Here is a 19,894-nt window from a genome sequence, read left to right as displayed (position 1 = left end):
AATTTTAAGGTATCTTGAAAAGTACAGAATTGATGGAAAGAGGATATAAACATTTATTTGGGTAAAGTTAGACAAACTTATTGTCATTTTTTCAAAAGGCAAAGTCTTGCATTAAAAAGTGGTGTATGTATTCAGGATGACTTACTAAGATTCTTCCAACTAGTTAATGCACTTGTAGCCGATGACCCTTTGGTACAGCGGTGGAAAGGATTTGGTTTCTCCTTGGAGAGCCAGGTTCGATCCCCGTGGTCTGCAGGTGAGGTGTGAGGGTTTACTCCTTAGGGAGGTTCCCGCACGATGGGTTCCGAGTTCGAGCCTCTGTTGTGGCACCGCTGGAATACATGTGCTCCAGAGGGCGGCCTAGCTCTGCTTTGGTAGGGTGCCCGTCTCGAACCCGGGTGGCTTGCCGTCTCGGTTGCAAGTCGGTAGTGGGTTTTCCATCTGATCTACACTCTTCAAAAAAAAAGTTAATGCACTTGTAAGTTTAAATAAAAATTTAGCAGTATTTTTAAAAAGTTGTAAGTTTAAATAAAAATTTAGCAGTATTTTTAAAAAGTTGAATATGTTGCATAATTTTTTTTTTCAAATTTTTTTTGTTGAGTCAACCTTATATATAAATTTTGTGAGTAGTGAGCCACACTAACCCTTTTGGTCAATAAGATGAAGCTCTCAAGCGCATCTTACATTGACCATGTAGACTTACCATGTGGTGACGAGTCAGAAGTTATTCACAGACACTTTGAAGATCTAAAGGCAAAATAGAAAAGATCATGTGGATAACTAATCATGAAATAATCATATCTAGTTCCACAATTATCTCAAAGGGTGTATGTGGAAGCAAAAATTAGTCGCTAGACGTTCTATATAGATGATTAAGCCATTAAGGGATACCGTGTGTGACCATAGAATGTAACCAAGGTCGATCAACACTAGATCCTTTTATCGCACGTATGTCTTTTGTTCCCCGTTTTATATTGATTGTCATATTTCTTGTAACATTATACTTAGTAACCTAGTTGATTGTCACTGCAACGAATAGTTAAATAATTCTTTTTAACGACGAATTTGTTGCTTCTTGTGAGACTTGAACCAAAGATCTCACACTTAGTGTTTTAAAAGGATTTGTCTTGCCACTGGACCACCAACCCTAGTGGTATAATAGTTAAATCACATCTTGTTTTTATTACAATAGAAAGATGCTTTGTAATTATGAGCAATGTATGCACTAATAAAGCACAAAATAATTAACTACCGAGCTCATTGTTTTAATCTAAAACCCATATTTGAAATATGATCTACCAAGACAATTAATAAACAGTTTTATTGAAAAAAAAAAAGATTTTTGTATGATAAAGACGTATACAGTAGTCATTTGGAACCAAAATTTTGCGGTTGAGACTATTTTGGACTCGCGAAGTATTTGAAATTTTTTGTATGCTCGTTACAATTACTTTGTTTGGACGTGTGTGTTACATTTAAATATCTAGCTAATTTGAGAATAATAATCTTTAAATTATTCATATCATGTATAGATAGCTTGATTAATCGGTTAAATTATTGATTAAGACATTTTTAAACTAGAATTTCCAAGATGTGTCCTATTTCATATTCTTAATAAAACTAAATAAATAAGCTGGTAAATAAATAAGCTGGTAAATAATTTTTAATAAAACTATAACCTGGCCAAATCTCCTTATAAAGCATGAAAAGATGGTTATTAACAATGTTTTCATAACCAAATTAGTTATTAAATAAGTTGTACTGGTACGATGATCGAACTGGTTTAAAAAATCGAATGACATTACAGGAGTAGGATCAAATACAAACCACATTTCGCATACAAACGGTAAGAACCATTTAAAAAGTGTCATGTGGCATCAAACCAATTATAGAGAAATGATAAAATAATATACTAAATAATATCAATTATATTGAATTCCCGTATAAATATGCTAACAAACAACTAATTCTTTATTTGGATTTTCCTTTTGTTTTCAATGTGCTGATTAAGAAAAGTGCTGTTATCATTCAAATATGTGCTAAAATCAATTATCTTGATTAATTTTCATGTGCTAATATAATTCAAAAGTGCTACTTTTATGTATGTATTGTTTTGGTATGTGCTACTTTAACTTTTTTTAGTGCTAGGATTAGTTCTTACGGTTTGTAGGATAAATATAGTTTGTATCGGAACCAACCCCTGACATTACATATCTATTTAATGTTTTAACACGTGTTTTACATGACTCACACACTTTAAACAATTATACACCAACCTTATTTGTTTAGCACTCTTTAAATAATGGGGAAATGGACTGTATCACCCTCAACTAAGCAAAATTGGTCAATATCACACCCAACTTTCAAGTTGGCTCCCACCACCCCCAACTGGACACTTAGGTTGCTATGTCACCCTGTCGTTACTTAGCCACTAACCTGGTTAGTTTTTTATCCTATGTGGCAGTTTTTTATCCTACGTGGCATGCTGACGTGGATCTGAAGCATATCATTTTAGCTATTTATATTTAATAAATAAAAAAAAGTGATTAAAAATAAAAAAACTCTTATATATACACACAAATCAGTTTAGGTGTGTATATATGTTTTTTCACCCATCTCTCTCTCATACACACATAGCACCACCACCATCCGCCCCACCCTACACCACCATCCTGTCATCTACCCCACCACCATCCTCTGCTGCCATCCACCCCACCACCATACTCCCCTGTTCAAGAACCACCATCCTCCTCTGTCATCTACCTCACCACCATACTCCCATGTTCAAGTACCGCCACCACCACCACCACCATGGCTCCCTTATCAACCACCAACAGGCACAGCAGCTACTTCAACCACCACTACGGCCACCACAGGAAGTGGTCTTTTTGGCTTTAGTTCTGCAGCGGCAGCGACAACTACTTCGACAACCACAACCACCATCACCGCCACAGGAAATGGTCTCTTTGGCTTCCGTTCTCCGGCAGCAGCGATGGAGTCAAAACCAGGCAAAAACGTTGCTTTTTCTTTAGGGTTTTGATTTTGGGGAAAATGGGGATGAGGGTTGAATTTAGGATTTTGATTTTGGGCGGATTTGGTGGATCGAGAGTTGAATATAGGGTTTTGATTTTGGGGAAAAAAGGGGATGGTGATGGTGATCAGGTGGTTGCTGTGAGAATGAAGTGGTGGTGGCTGCGGTGACAAGGTGGTGGTGGCGGTGGTGACAAGATGGTGGTGGCGGTGGTGCAAAGGTGGTGGTGGTTGCGGTGAGAATGAAGTGGTGGTGGCTGTGGTGAGAAGGACGTGGTGGTGGGGACGAACCTGTTTGTTTCTCTCTCTAGAAATTGGATTTTGTTGTGAGAGAATTTGGAGATTTTGAAACTCAAAATCAGTGGTGAAATAATAGATGTATGGAAATAGTTGCTATTTGGTCCTTGTAGTATGTTTTAAGTGATATGTTTAGTCCTTGTGTTATTGTTTTGTTAAATATAAATAGCTAAAATGATATGCTTCAGATCCACGTCAGCGTGCCACGTGGGATAAAAAACTGCCACGTAGGATAAAAAACTAACCAGGTTAGTGGCTAAGTAACGACGGGGTGACATAGCAACCCAAATGTCCAGTTGGGGGTGGTGGGAGCCAACTTGAAAGTTGGGCGTGGTATTGGCCAATTTTGCTTAGTTGAGGGTGATACAGTCCATTTCCCCTTAAATAATTGAAGAAACAATGATCTAATTAGGGAGTTAATTAGATTGGTTTATGTTCCTTTCATGATGGTTAATCTTCTTAAGGATATTTGAGCTCCGACTTGGTAATCAATCCTGCAAAACAGAACACCGTTACTCGTTAAGAGGGGAATGTGGGGGTTTCCCTCTTAACCAGGCTCCGGCGTGAGAATAAGCGATTGCTTTGATAGTAATTAAGTGTAAAGAGTGAGAGCCGAGGGAATAGAATGTTTAACCTGTGGGATGAGGTCTCTATTTATAGCCGGAGAGGTGTAAGGGGTTATGGGCTGATGGGCCTTGGGCCAGAAGCGGACAACAAAACGGATATGCTCTTTGTCTCACTGGCGTTGACCGCTTAGTGGCTTCTAGATGCTCGTCGGTGCTGGCGCACCTTGATTGGAGCCACGTGTCATTGTTGTCGGCCTTGTTGTCCTTCTGTCATCAGCAGACAAGTGGAGATCGTGGGACAGTTGTCTCCGTCCTCTGATTGGTGCCACGTAGGCGTCCTTGTGTACTTCTCGTCAGGCGATCGTGGCGCACGATTGACCAGAGCCTGCTAGACGCTCATTGGCTCCTTTACTGCCACTTGTACCTTATGTACCACTGTAGGTAGCCGTGCGCTTCCCTACTGAGTGGCTCTTGTTGGACAACAAACTAACCCGCGCGGGGTTAGCATGCTCATTTGTTCCATTGTTTTATGCTAAGTGCTGATATCTGGGCCTCTTGTGAGCCTTGCCTCGCGCGGGACAAATTCCAACGCGTGTAAGTCGCGCGTGGATACTGTTAATAAGTTTTCTGAAATAAGGAGTATGGTTCCGCGCGCAACCTGGGCGGAGGTTTGCGCGACTTTTTGGGACCATACCCCTTCAAGTCCCCCCAGTCCAGTGCTGCACCATGCGCAACGCAAGTGGTTGTAGCTCTGGACTTAATAAAATTAGGATAAATAAGTATAATAGGGGAAATGTTCTTTTGATCCTGATTGGTGTGGCGCATGTGGAAAATGTTATTTTCAATTGCGCAAGTACCAATGCAGGTCTTTAGGGATTGCCGTTTGTCTGATCGGTGCGCGGGTTTATTGGAGGTGACATGTAGCTGGCGCAGCTCATGTAACTTTTGCATGAAGTTACTTGTTGTTTTTATGGCGGGAAACTTCGAAATTTGAACTTCTGACAAGTTGGTGGGATAAGTCGTTGAGTGCGACGTTTGAGTTGACCTCTGGCACGGGTGTCATCATGCCGTCTGCGGCGGTTGCACTTCGTGTCAGGAGAGTGAGGCCCACGCGCGCGTGGTAACCGTCACCCCTGGTTTCCCGCTTGACGTGGCAGCCCCTCGTTGGTTAGCCTAGCGGCGAACGCGGCACGGTTACCCATCGCATTAAATGCGATGGGTATATATATCCGAAGAGAGGTGAGAGACTCTTCACTTCTTTTCGTTTCTTCTCTATTCTCTTCTCAACTTCTCTTTGAATCTTCAAATCTGTTCTTCATATCTTCAAGATTTCTTCAAATCTTCAAAATTTTTCCCAGAATTTTCAGATATGAGCGAAGAACACCAAGAAGTTGCTGTTACTGAGGAGGGGCCAGTTCCTGTCCTCAGATGGGATCTAGGGCTTTTTGAACAAATTGTTTGAAGCTTTCGATTCCCGTCGGAGTGGGATGCCCGGTATCCGGCTCAGGGCCAAACCGCGGCTGATGCACCACCCGGATATATTACTTTATATGAAGACTTCTTTCTTCAGGGCAATTTCCGGCTGCCGGCGACCAACTTCCTGGGCAATATCCTCCATCACTACAACTTCCATCTATCGCAGATGAGCCCACCGGGGATGGTTAGGATACGACACTTCGAGTTTTTGTGCCATTCTCATGGCATTGAGCCGTTGGTGGATAAATTCCGGGCCTTTTATCAGTTGCAAAGGACGATGGGCTTCTTCTCCTTTGCGAGCCGTGGTGCGGCTAAGAAGATCTTGTTAAACCCACCGAAGAGTTTCCACGACTGGAAACCTAAGTTCTTCTTTATCCGGGAGGAGGTTTTGCCGATTGCCATGCCCTTTAGGGACTGGACCGAGGCAATACCGAAGGAAGACCTACCGATTCCCAAAAACGCCCTGTGGTACCAGCAGCTAACCCCAACCCCGAATCGGGTATTTGGGGAAAACGTTTTGGTCGCAGCGAAGATGAGTGACCAGTGGTCACCTAGCAGCAGGGAGGTTCCGGTGTTGAAGCTTGGCGATCAAGGTTAGTTATTTCTTTGTTCTTTTTCCAAGTAAGTTTGCTTTAATTGTTACTTACTTACTTCCATGTGTAGAAGCGCAACTCTATCAAGCTGCCTTCTCGACATTTGGTGGCTCCATGGGCGTTCGCCCGTTGCGCGATGATGAGGAAAGCTGGTATGACCAGATTAGAGGCAACTTCATGTTCCCAGCTGCTGATGCCTTTGCTTCGCCGCCAACCACTACTGAAGGTGCGCAATACCCTAAACCTCGTCCTTTGCGCTCTGTGACTTTCGCTGGGAAAGAGACTCTCTATCTTTCCAGCGAGGAGTCAGTAGGTTCTTCCAGCGGCGAGCTAAGTTCCTGGTCTAAAATCTTTGCAGGTGTGTTGCGCGACCTGGGGATTGACCCTGAGGAGAAGAAAAAGAAACCTGTGAAGAAGAAGAAGAAGGTGGAGCCTGAAGTGACCAGCAAGGGCACTGGCCCTAGTCGCGCGACAACTGCTGCTGTCAAAGGTACTCTTCGCCTTCGTCAACGTGACTTAGATGATTATGTGATCATCAGTGACTCATTTGAAGGCTTGTCACGTGTAGCTAAGGGAAAAACTGGTGCTGGTGGGTCGAAAAGCTCTGGGAGCGCGGGTTCTCGTAACCCTGAAGCTGGCGCGACTCCATCTTTTCCTGAAGATGACGAAGCTGAAGAAGAAGATGCTGGTGCCCAGCTTATTGGGCGGAAGAGGGGTAGGAGCGAAGCCACGACTGGTGTGGCTTCCGCCCCTACATCTGTTGTGATTCCCGCGGTTGGGAAAACGAGCAAGCTGCGCTCGTTATACAAATTTTCTCCTGGTATGTTCTTCGCTTCTCTTCTTAATACTTTTCTCTTTGTTTAAATGCACTTGCTTTATTTTTTCAGAAATCAAGAAGAAGACCCCTGAGAAGGGTGTCACGTTCAGTGAGGCTGCGGCGAAGAGGCCCAAGATTACCATCAAGTCCACTGACACTGCTGCTCAGGATGCCGCGAAGGCTGCTGAGGCACAGCGAAAGGTGGAGGAGGGTCGGAAGAGAGAGGAAGAGAAGAAGAGGGTTGCCGAGAAGAAGAGGAAGGATGAAGAAGAGAGGAAGAGGAAGGAGGAAGAGGAGAAAAAGAAAGAGGAGGAGAGGAAAAGGAAGGCGGAGGAGGAGAGGGTGGCCGAAGCGGCGAAGAAGAGGGCCCTTGAGGAGTTAGAAAAAAAGAAGGCTATGGAGCAGCCTGTTAATGTTCAAGGGCCTGAGGTTACAAACCCTACCCACTCCGCTCCTGTCATTACTTCTAAGGGTGCGGGTCGACATGCTTCAAGCAGCGCGAGCTCTGGTGGTGCAGGGGGTTTTAACCCAAACGTGATCGGGGCGAAGGATACCGTCGGCGATATCTATTATAAGACTTATAATGAAGAAGAACGCGGCGATGCTCCTCACCAAGCCCCTTGGAGCTTAAAGCAGAAAGATACATTTCATGAATTTGCCCCTTGCCGCGAGTGGTTCTTGAATTCGTTTACCCCTGCAGAAGTTAACCGGCAAAGGGCGAAACCCCATGAAATGTTATATCGCACCTTTATACTTGGAGAGGCCAACGCTCGTGCTGCCAACCACCAGATAGTCCGTGAATGGCGAACGATGGTTAGAGAGCGCGCCGACTGGGAGGCTTATCGTGAGCGCTCGTTAAAACGTATTGTTGAGTTTGAAAAGTCCAAGGCTGCTCTTGGTGAGGAGAGAGCCAAATTTGAAGCTGATAAGAAGGCCGAAGCATGGGGCCGCGAGGGCCTGCAAAAGAAACTTCATAATGTTGAAGAGCAACTGGCCAAAGAGAAGGCCGAGTTTAAACGTATTTGTGCCCAAGACAACGAGCGCGCCTATGCGGCTCGACAGAAGATAGTTGATCTTGAGGCTAAAGTTGCTGACTTGACCTCGAAGGTAGAGGAGGCGCAGGGAGAGAAGGCTGCCAAACAGCAGGTGGAGGTTAGTTTATTTGTTTTCCTTTATTCTTGCTGTGTTGTTAACAAATCGGCCTAAGTTGTTTTGTCGGCCTTCAGGTTGAATTGTCTGAGGTCAAACTACAGCTGTCCAGCAAGGACAGAGATCTCCACGCCAAGGACGCTGAGATTGCGGAGCTCAAACGTCGCTTAAACGAGCAAATTGACAGATGCGAGTCGTTGGAGATCGACCTGGAAGCTGAGAGGGTTAAGGCTGCTACAGCTGATGAGGCGCGTGCTGTTAGCACTGCTGCGCTGAATGTGGCCCAAACCAACTACTCCGAGGCTCAAGGCATCGTCGATACGCTTGTCTCAGAAGCTGAATGGATGCGCACTCGTGGAGTAGTGCTGGTGAGTACTTTTTATGCTTCTATCTTGTTAAGGGTTATCTTTAACGCTTTTCTTTTGTTGAAGGTTGCCAACTCCATCTTGAATGCTGGTGAGCTAGATCGCGCCGTTGCTGGTCTTACGGATGCAGCGCGTGCGGTGGGTCACCGAGGTGGTTACTTAGAATGTGCCAGTCACGTTGAGCAGATACTAGGGCAAGAATTTGATGTAAGCCATTGCTCGGTGACTGATCGTGCTGATGCTGCGCTTGCACAAGCTGAAAACTCGTATGACAACCTTTCCTTGCCTATCATGGATCTGGTTGTGGAATCCTTGAAGAAAGACGACTGGTGCCAGCGCCTTAAAGCGGTCCTCGATCCACCAGTTACTGTCGAGTTATCCGATGAAGAGCCAGCTGGTGATGGTGGCGATGGCGATGATGATGGCAATGATGATGATAGCGATGATGATGGCGATGATGACGGCGATGATGATGGTGACCGTCATGTTGATAAGGGTGGGCTGTTGATAGGCTTTTATGCACCTTGTAATTTTCTTTTGGTAGTTGAATGTACAATGCTGCGCTGTTGCGCAAGTTTTAAATGATATGAAAGATTTTCGTTTTTTCCGTTGCAATTATTGCATTGCTATAAAACTTAGGTTAAATTAGCTCGAATAAATGGAAGTGTCCTTTATATAAAAGGTTACCGCCCGGTCTCGCGCTTTGTTTGCGGAGGACCTTGGAGGCGATTTGAACAAACTCTGAGATGCTGGAGTGTTTTCGCGCTAATCAGAAGTTTAGCATGCATTTGTAACGAAAAAATGTAATAGAAAAACATGTCGTATGCGTTCATTAAGTCAAAAGTGGGCGCGTAGGCCTTCGTACATAATTGCTAGTGGCTTATAGCCGACGTAGGGAATTAAAATGGGGCGCAAGGCCGGAATAGATTACATATAACATTTGCGCAGTTGCTGCGCATTCCATGTCCTTGGTAAGATGTGGCCATCTAGGGTGCGTAACTTGTAGGCCCCTTTGCCCAAGACCTCATGTATCAGATATGGGCCTTCCCATTTAGGTGCCAACTTCCCTGGACGTTCCGCATTTGACGCTTCATTGTCGCGAAAGACGTATTCCCCTGGGGTGAAGGTACAAATGCGGACCTTTGTGTTGTAGTACCTTTCCAGCTGGGTTTTGTACTTGGCCTCTTTGATTCGCGCGAGTTCGCGCCTTTCTTCTAACAGGTCCAAGTCCAGGCGCCTTTCTGCTTCATTGTCAACTGAGTTGACCGCTGCCATGCGTGGTGAGGGTAGGCCAATCTCCGCCGGGATAACCGCCTCTGAGCCATATACCAAGCTAAAGGGGGTTTCGCCGGTACTCGTCTTTGGCATGGTTCGATGAGCCCATAAAATGCTTGGGAGCTCATCAACCCATCCTCGTCGCCTTGTTCCCAATCTGGCCTTTATTCCCTCGACGATGCATTTGTTCACGCTTTCCACTTGTCCGTTGCCTTGGGGGTGCGCAACGGATGTGAAAGTGTGTTCAATGTTCATCTCCTTCATCCACTTCTTGAGATCATCTGATGCGAAGTTGGTGCCATTGTCAGTTACGATCTTGAGCGGAAGGCCAAATCTGCATATGATGTGCTCCCAGATGAACTTGCGCACAATCATAGCTGTGGTGGATGCAAGGGCTTTGGCCTCTACCCACTTGGTGAAGTAGTCGACAGCCACTATGATAAACTTTACGGCGCCGGGAGCATCCGGGAAGGGTCCCACCATGTCAATTCCCCATTGCTGAAAGGGCCATGCGGTGGATACAGGGATAAGATCATTTTTAGGGCGCAGTGTTTTTGGAGAATGCCTCTGGCAAGAGTCACATTTGCGGATCTCCTTCATTGCGTCGACATGCATACCAGGCCAGTAGTAACCGGCGCTCATGATCTTCGCGACAACCATCCGTGGTCCGGAGTGAATGCCGCAGATCCCCTCGTGGATCTCCCTTATCAGGTAATTCGCATCCTGAGGGTCCACACAGCGTAGCAGTGGCCCTAGGAAGGATTTTCGGTACAAAATACCGCCGTTCATTTCGTATTGTAGGGCTTTGTTTTGGATCTTCCTTGCTTCCGCTTTGTTTTCAGGGAGCACCCCTTCTTGCAAGTATTGGATGATTGGGGTCATCCACGATGGCTGCCCTGTTTCGATCACGTTCACTTGTCGCAGTAATACCGATGGATTCTTGAGTACCTCTATCCTTACATCCTTGGCGAGATGTTGAAAGGAAGTCGAGGCAAGCTTGCTCAAGGCATCGGCAGGCTTGTTTTCTGAGCGATTGATATGTATAACCTTGTGAGTTTCGAATTGTTGGAGCAATTCTTTCGCTTGTTCCAGATATAGAGCCATGACTTCTCCCTTCGCGTCGTATATGCCATTTACTTGACTGGCTATCAGGAGTGAGTCAACGTGTGCGCGCAAGTTTTTTGCTCCCATCTTGATGGCGAGGTGTAAGCCTGCCAGGAAAGCTTCGTACTCAGCTTCATTGTTGGTGTTTTTGAAGTCTAGCTTAATGGCGTAAGTAAACTCGTGCTTTTCTGGGCTCACTAGGCGTAAACCTGCTCCCGCGCCATCTTCATTTGATGCCCCGTCGGTGTAAAGCATCCAAGTCTCCTCTGTTGTATTTTCCTTGGGAGTCTCTATCATCTCGCATTCCTTGATTTTATCAGCCGGCACTTCTGTGATGAAGTCGGCTAAGACCTGACCCTTGATGGCTGGGCGTGGCCTATACAAGATGTTATGGCCTCCCAGTTCGATGGCCCACTTAGCCAACCTTCCTGATGTCTCAGGCTTCTGTAATATAGTACCAATGTGGAAGTTTGTCAACACAGTTATCACATGCCCTGTGAAGTATCGGCGCAGCCTTCGAGAGGCGTGTAGTAGCGCAAAAACCAACTTTTCCATTGTGGAATATCTTGTTTCTGGGTCTGTGAGTACCCTGCTGACGTAATAGATCGGGGTTTGCACTCCGTTCCTGTCTACCAGCAATACCGACCCTACTGCCTTATCCGAGGAGGACAAGTACAGCACAAGGGGCTCTTTTTCAAATGGCGCCGTTAGGGTGGGCAGTTCAATCAGACATGCTTTCATTTGTTGAAAAGCTGTTTCTGCCTCCGGTGTCCACTTGAACTCTTGCTTCTTTACGCAGTTGCGCAATGTGCTGATGAAGGGATACGATTTTGCGGCGTGATTGGAGAGAAAACGATTAAGCGCGGCCAGTCGGCCGGCCAGGCGTTGCATCTCTTTGATGTTTCGCGGTGAGGGCATTCGCTCAATAGCTTGTACTTTCTCTGGATTCACCTTGAAACCGCCGTTTGTGACAATGAAGCCTAGAAACTTCCCTTCTTCCATGCCAAAGGAACACTTGGCTGGATTTAGCTTCATATTTACGCTGCGCAATGAGTTGAACGTTTTCTCGATGTCTTTCAACATTTGGTCCTCCTCAGGACTTTTAACCACTAGATCATCGATATAAACCTCAATATGCTTTCCGATGTCACCTGCAAAGGTCTTGTCCATCAAGCGTTGATATGTCGCGCCTGCATTCTTCAGGCCAAAAGGCATCTTTGTGTAGCAGAAGATTCCAAGATCTGTTCTGAACGCTGTCTTGTCTTCATCTTCTAGCTTCATCTGCACTTGATGGTATCCTTTGTAGCAATCCAAAAAGCACTTCCATCGGTATGGCGCGAGAGAATCTATTTTTTTATCGATCTCAGGCAAGGAATAGTAATCCTTTGGGCACGCCTTGTTGAGATCTGTGTAGTCTACGCACATGCGCCATCCGCCGTTTGATTTTTCGACCATCACGGGGTTCGCCACCCAACTCTGATATCTTACCTCTCGCAAGATCCCGGCTTTAAGCAGCTCACATACCTGCTCGTTCATTGCTTTTGTCTTGTCTGCCCCTAGGCTGCGCCTTCTTTGGACCTTTGGCTCGACAGATGGGTACGTGTTTAAGCAATGCTCGGTGATGTTGCGCGGGACACCGGTCATGTCTGCCGGTGTCCAGGCAAATATATCCATGTTTCGAAACAGCAGTTGCTTTAGACGTGTTCTGATGTCTGACGAAATGGCGTGGCCAATTGTCACAGTCTGCTCAGGGTATTTTCGGTTTAAAACCCATTTCTCTGGCTCGGTCGTGGAGACCTTTGCCGCCTTTGTTGGGCGCAGCTCTTCAGTTGACATTACTTCTTTCTTGGCATATATGATTGCTACTCCTGTCTTGGTTGGGAAACCTATCGCAGAATGAGGCGTTGAAGTCACCATGTTTAGCTCGCCTTGTGTTTCCCTACCAATAAGCACATCATGCCTCGATTTCACTGGCATTACCATGAAGTTCACATTTGTTGTTCTTGAGTGTTTCCCGTCAGAGAGCGTGACGGGGAAACTGATCTGTCCGAGAGGAAAAACCATCTCGTTGCAAAATCCAGACAAAGGATAATCGACAGGTTCGAGTCGCGCTTTATCCTCTTCATCCAACTGATTGAAACACTGTTCGTAAATGATGTCGGCAGTACTTCCCGGGTCTATGAATATGTAGTCAGTTTCATAATGCCCGATTATGCCGGTGATGACCACAGGACGTGTGGCGCGAGGTCCGCCGCGCACTATCGGAAATATAACTTGCTGCTCTTGCCAAGAAGGTTCATAAGGGCGTTTGCCTTTCTCTTTCGCGCTATACCTGGGTCCGTTGACCATGTGAGTCTCTAGTCGTCGGACCTTTTTGTGGTTCCCTTCATCGTGGCGCTGGAGTTGACGGGTTTCCTTGCGTACATTCTTCACTAAATGGCTTAGCTTACCGCTTTTGAGCGCTCTCTCGATTTCTTGGCGCAAGCTATAACAGTCGTCGGTCAGGTGCCCTGAATCTTTGTGAAAATCGCAGTACAAGTTGGGGTCTTGCCCTTTCTTGTTTGTCATTGGTCTGGGCGCCTTGAAATCGACATTCTCCGTCATCAATACCTTCTTTGGAGTTTTTGTGAGCGGAGTCCAGTGTGTGTCACGATTGTCGTCTCTGACCGCCTTCTTGTAACCGATTCGGTCAATCGTTTCTCGCGCATCTTCTCTGTAGCGCGGCCTGTCGTCACGGCCTCTTGGTCTCTCAGACTTCCAGTCATGACTCTTATATTTGTTACGCTTGTTGTTGTTATCGCGCGTACTTCCTCTTGAAAATCGATCTTCTGGGTAGTAGCCCTTTCCACCAGCAAGGGACTCCTCAGTTTGCGCGACGATTTTTGCGGCTTCCATTAGTTTATCCCACTCCTTTGGCATTCCATCTTTGCCTGTGATGGTTCTAATGAGACTATCGCAGCGTATAGCCTTTTTGAAGTGACAGCGCATGAGTTGCTCACTGACGCCGCCTATTTCCAGACACTCTTTGTTAAAACGCGTGATGAAGTCCTCCAGACCTTCACCATCTCTTCGCCAAATATCTTCTACTTCGGCTGTGTCACGTTGGTAGCGACGTTGTTGGCTAAAGTAGCTTAAGAATTGCGTCTTGAAATCTGTCCATGATTTAATCTTCCCAGGCGGAAGGCTGTCAAACCAGGCGCGAGCCGCTCCGGTAAGAGTTTGAATGAACAGGTGGCACCACATGGGCATGTTCCAACCTCCCATGCAGCCCACACTCGTGAATGTTCTGACGTGATCGTCTGGGTCAGTCAACCCATTGAATTTCCCAACAGTTGGGGGTAGCTTCTCTCGTGAAAGCGGCGCGAGTGCAATTTTCGGGATAAACTTGGAGTGTTCCGCAGCTTCCGCTGGTCTGTATGCCAGGCGGAAATCTCTTTCAGCTTCTTCTGTGTAGCCAATGTGTTGTCTTGGCTTGTAGTACTCATGGTTTTTTTGTAAACGATTAAAGACTGACGATTCTTCGTCACCTTCCCATGTGGGATCATATGGGTTCGTTTCTTCCCATTCGTTGTTCATGTTGCGCGGCGTGAGCCGGCTGTGAACAGGGCCTCGTTGAAGGTTCGACGGATAGTCGTAGTAACTATCCGTTTCCCCTCTTGTATCGCGCGTGTCTTGTACGCTTAAACGTCTTGTAGGGGGAGGCCTGTTGATTCTGCCTTGTATATTGGCTGGTGGGGGCATTTGGCGCACCCCCTGACTCTGAGGGGTGACCAAGGACGGTTCTGCCGTCAAAACTGCTTGCTGCGCGATGAGCGATTGGTATGCTGCATTGATAGTGGCGATGTTCTTGGCATACCACGAGGCTGGGGTTTCGCCTTCTGGTAAGCCAAGTAATGCAGATACATTTTGAGGTGGCGCTGTGTTCGAAGGTCCTTCTCCGTTCCCTGGGGTGACCACTTGGGTGATGCGGGTGAAGCTCCCGCGCGGACCCCCAGTATTGTTGATTTCAACTTCGCCGATTTCTTCGATTTGTTGGGCTTGGAAGTTTTGGATTCCTTCGCCCAACGCCGTGTTAGAGTTGGTTCCGAAACCGAACTCTGGGATGATTCCTTGACCAGTCATAGTCGAAGGAAGAAAGAGGTGTCAAAGGCTCAAATAAAAGAAGATGAGGGTGGTTATAGAAAAAATCGGTGGGCGCCAATGAAGAAACAATGATCTAATTAGGGACTTTTTGGAACCATACCCCTTCAATAATGAAAAATTACGTTGTGTAACGACTTGATTAAAAATATTATTAATTATAAAGTAGCAATCTACACGTATAATGTATATGTATGTATGTATGTGAACGACTAAATGCTTAATTATTAAACAAAACTATTATTATTATTTTTTTATTCCACATCGCGTCACTCATGTGTGGAAGGAAGCCAAAGGAGAATTTATCTACTATAAAAAAAGGTGTCTTGTTGCGATGAGGTTCTATGTTATACCCTAGTTTTTATTTCTTTTTTATAGACCGATTCTTCTGGTTTTTTGTTTCCACTTTGGAAAGAGCAGGCTGGTTCATTGATGCCCGGTCTATTGGCCTATAATCGGACTGCTGCATTGAAATCAACCCGGTTTAACCAATTGGACCGTTGATCTGGTCCAATTATAAAACAACCGGTTATAGAGCTTACGAAACAATTGATTATGAGTTAATGACACAAAGGCGTGTTGATAAAAATAGGCATAAGGTAAGAAAATCAACTTCTAATAGGGAAGCTAGAAAAGAACTTTTATCAATTAATCATCACAATCATGCGGTAGTGCCCATGGCATTATAGCCTAGTGACATCTTTGGAGTGAGATAAGGCTTATGACCATTAGGTCGTGGGTTCGATTCCCACAAGAGGGTTTTTTTCTCAAATTTATTGGGTTTCCTTCTGAATTGATGTATATGCATTTTTGCCTAGTGGAGATTGATATAATCAAATGGTTCTGCTGGTGGCACGATGATACTGCCTAGTGGAGATGAATATAATCGAATGGTTCCGCTGATAGCACGATAATACTCTAGTGATTCGTTAGTGATCCAAATTAGGGTGGTTACCGTTCTAAAAAAACAATCATGCGGTGGTTAAGAATTTGATGATTAATTTTTGGAAAAAAGGAGAGGAATGAATTAGGTGTTTTGATTAAAGTAAAAAAGAGTCAACCCTCGTGATGATATTGAGAGTAAAATAGTTGTAATAGCACGTTAAAATTGGGTCAAATTAGATTAAAGTGAGGATGAAAGGACCATTTGCTTTGTATATAATTTAAAGAAGGATCCTAGATATATACAATATTTATATTTTGTTATTAACCTCTCCTGAGTCATCAATTAAATAATTATTTCTGTAAGTTATATATTCATCTTTTATTTTTATTACAACTACCACATACTATTACATGTGTTAATCTTTTTTTTATTACAACAACCACATACTATACATGTGTTACGATATAAACTTTTACCCTTAAGTTAATCAATGTTGTTAGACGGGAAAGTAGACGCACAAGACATGTATTATTGTGTGTCTATAGAAAGAGAGTAGTTCTTTTAAAAACCAACATATGTTGAGCAGTGGCGTAGTCTCATTGGGCGATACAAGTTCATCGACACCAATCAAACTTACGGTTTATATAGAATGTGTAATAGAAAATTTTCAAATGACATCAATGTTTTTTTTTGAAAGGTGTAGGTGACTAGTTGTGTTTACATGACGAACACACCACTCGTCGAGAGTTGTCGCCACTCTCCTATTAAGTTCAAGGTAAGACGAAACCAATGACCCATATCATTAGAGAGACAAAATGGCTGACACTCGGGGCCTGAAAAGATGACTCCATGACAGTAAGCTATATCAGGTGCCGATACGGTATCCGTACGGTGAAAAACAAAACTAATACCGACCGAACAACATTAACACCGTTATGTGTATTATCGGAACCGAAACTAATACTTGTTTTTATTGTTTTCAATCGATGTGTAATTAAACTATTATACATAAGCATTTTGTGTATCGTAAACAATATCAAGTAGTGGTATCATAACAGACCGAGTTGTGTTCAGAATAACATTATATTTTTTGTCATAAACTATACTGATTGTTAATTCAATGCCAATAAGGAAACGAAACGAATCGATACCGATCAAATAACATTACTACCATCATCAGTATTATCCAAACCGATACTCCTGTAACATTTTATTTATTTTAAATTATAGGATTTACTACATATACAATCTCAAGTTCAGGGAATAGTGCCAGGCAGCTTGCCTGGCACTTCCCTATTGGACCAACCTATTTTTAATTTAATTTTATTCCCAGTTTAAATTTACGGTTTTGGTCTTTACTTAAAATTATATTTTCGCCCACAGTTTAAAACAAAATTATATTTTTGCCCCTGGCTCAAAATTACGATTTTGCCCTCAGTTCAAAAACTCATTTTTAATTTTATTCTCAGTTTAAAATTACGGTTTCGCCCTCCGTTTAAAATTACGGTTTTGCCACCAGCTCAAAATAAAAATATGTTTTTCCCCTAGCTCAAAATTACAATTTTGCCCTCAGCTCAAAATTACGTTTTTGCCTACAGTTCAAAATAAAATTCTGTTTTTCCCCATATCTCAAAATTTTGATTTTGCGCTCAGTTTAAAATTATGATTTCGCACCCAGTTTAAAATATAATAACGATTTTGCACTCTTTTCAAAATTATGATTTTGTTCCCATTTCAAAAATTATGATTTTGTTCCCACAACTGCCTGGCACTTCCCCATTGGTCTAGTCAATTTACGATTTTGCCCCTTTTAAATTTATAGTTTTGCCATTGGTTTTGTTTTCTCTCTCCATCCTAATTACGATTTTGACCTCGGTTTCAAATTTACAGGTTTGCCATTTTTTTTGTTTTTTTCTGTCAAATTATGATTTTGCCCCCAGTGTAAAATTACAGTCATGCTTTCGTTTTACTTTTTTTTTGACAAATCTATGGTAGTGTTTTGTTTTAATTATTGACTCGGTGTAATTTTTATTCCTGTCAGGCGGTTGCGTGGCACACGCTCATTTGTTCTGAAAAATTACAGTTTTGCCCATGTTAAAAATTATAGTCTTTCCATCGTTTCAGTTTTTTTGCAAAAGTATTGATAGTGTTTTATTTTAATTGGTTTTCTCGATGTAATGTTTTTTGAGATTGTGTTATAAGTAGTATGTACAAGTAACCGAAACACTGACGTATATGAAAGAGAAATATTTAGCTTAGTGCCCCGTAACACAGGCGGGCAACACCTAGTTTTATAAAAACCTAACCGTTAGTAACAGTTCGCAGTCATAAAAATAGATATAGGCTATAGCAACTCAAATTGACTTGTAACCAAATCCACATGATAAAAAACCCCAAAACAAAAACATCACACCTTTTCAAAAAGCTCACCGGCATCTCTCTCTCTCTCTTTGAATACACGCCAAAACCCTTCAATCTCTACCACAAATTCAAGCATCCTAATCAGAATTTCACCCAAAATTCACCTAAATTTCCCCAATTCTATCGAAATCCCTAATTCAATTGCACCCGAAATCCACTTTACGAATTCAATTAACCAGAAATCCAGTTTTCCATTCAATTAACCCTAAACATGATCGGTTCCGATGACCCCAAATCATCATCTTCCTCAATCTTCAACCGATCGTACACTATTCACTCTACACCCACCGATTCCACAAAACCTAACCCTAATTCTTCACTACAACGCTCCGATTCCGTCAAGAACTTCCCCGATTCAATCAAAGGCAAAGTCAAGAGCCTATGCAGCATATTCGAAGCTCGTAGGGCACCAAAATCCAAAACGCAAACGAAATTGAAACCAGAAAAGTCAATTTCATCAAACGGACCGTCTGCAATTCGATTAGCTGGAACAGAGGATCGTGTGGTGATCTACTTCACGAGCTTACGTGGAATCCGAAGAACGTACGAAGATTGTTACGCAGTAAGAATGATTTTGAAGTTCTTTAGGGTTTATATCGACGAACGAGATGTTTCAATGGACTCTGCGTATAGAAATGAGTTGTTAAACGTGTTGCGTGTGAAGCAAGTTACCTTGCCTCAGGTGTTTATCAAGGGGGAGTATGTTGGTGGTGCTGACGTCATCAGGCAGTTACATGAGACTGGCCAGCTGGCGAAGGTGTTGACCGGGGTTCGGGTTAGGTCAACCGGGGCGTGGCAGGTGTGTGACGCGTGTGGGGATGTTAGGTTCATGCCGTGCGCGAATTGTAGTGGGAGTAAGAAGGTGTTAGATGAAGATGAAGATCGGTTGGTGAGGTGTCCTGACTGTAACGAAAACGGGCTGGTTCGTTGCCCTCTATGTTCTTCGTCTTGAATCTGATTGGTTGATTTTAAGCGATTAATCGGTTATGGTTAATTTTAATATGCATATGATTTATAAGTTTAAGAATTGGAACCAGGGATTGGAGCTCTGCGTTTCCTGCGTATAATGTTGGTTCGTTATGTTCAACTTTGTTGAAATGTATAGTTGGTAGTTCGGATAATGTATATTCGATAACGCGTGTTGTAATATGTTGCACTGGTATGTATGTAGGTGCACTCTCTACCTAGGAGAGATGTGTTGAGTTGGTTATTGAATCATGGCTAATGATTTAATGTAATGATGCACTTTGAAATTAAGTTAAGGTTACTGTTTTAGTGTATGTATTGTAGCCACTAAGTTTGGATAAGTATGTAATAGTTAGTGTTATATCAAGTGAGGGTCTATAACTTTACATAATTGAGATTTGTTTGATTACAATGATCAAGTTTGATGTTGAATCTTCATAGTTTGTTATGGTTAAGTTTCTTGTGCACATGATTGAGTTGTAGTGTCACGTTAATGGATGTTAGTGGTGGTTTTGAAATTGACAATTGATACAGTTTTGGTGCAAGTTTTTGTGTAGCCATTGCTGCCACCACCCAAGGAGGAGATGGTGGAAGCCTGGAAGGGCTTGTTAGTTATTAGACTATCCACATCGCATAAGCCCTTCCGCTTCGCCAGTCTCCCCTGCCTGATGCCAACTTATCTGCCCCGCCCTTCCCCCCTCCTCTGCAACGGGCGCCGGACCTATGGGTCCCATCTCCCCTCTCACAACTACCCTTTGTCCCTTTCCTTCTCTTGCCGCCCTTCCCTTCGGATCTTTTCCGTCTCTCTC

At 43.8% G+C, this 19,894-nt stretch overlaps 1 protein-coding gene and 1 long non-coding RNA gene across 2 annotated transcripts; both read left to right on the top strand.

Moving 5' to 3' along the window:
* The first annotated feature begins 6,297 nt into the window (after window positions 1–6,297).
* On the top strand, window positions 6,298–6,979 carry LOC110888517. The gene is made up of 3 exons (XR_004871024.1): window positions 6,298–6,452; window positions 6,531–6,782; window positions 6,850–6,979. It is a non-coding gene; the product is annotated as an uncharacterized LOC110888517 (long non-coding RNA).
* An 11,090-nt stretch (window positions 6,980–18,069) lies between these two features.
* On the top strand, window positions 18,070–19,497 carry LOC110890648 (uncharacterized protein At3g28850). The gene has a single exon (XM_022138266.2). The coding sequence runs from the start codon at window positions 18,331–18,333 to the stop codon at window positions 19,069–19,071; it is 741 nt and encodes a 246-aa protein (XP_021993958.1). The 5' UTR covers window positions 18,070–18,330; the 3' UTR covers window positions 19,072–19,497.
* The last annotated feature ends 397 nt before the right edge of the window (window positions 19,498–19,894 follow it).

The sequence above is a fragment of the Helianthus annuus genome, chromosome 11 (genome assembly GCF_002127325.2).
Source record: "Helianthus annuus cultivar XRQ/B chromosome 11, HanXRQr2.0-SUNRISE, whole genome shotgun sequence".
In the NCBI taxonomy this organism is placed as follows: Eukaryota; Viridiplantae; Streptophyta; class Magnoliopsida; order Asterales; family Asteraceae; genus Helianthus; species Helianthus annuus.
This window is presented reverse-complemented; position numbering and strand designations above follow the sequence as displayed.

Bases quoted from the DNA above. Each gene is read 5' to 3' on its own strand.
- LOC110890648 (XM_022138266.2), top strand. From the start codon at position 18,331: ATGATCGGTTCCGATGACCCCAAATCATCATCTTCCTCAATCTTCAAC.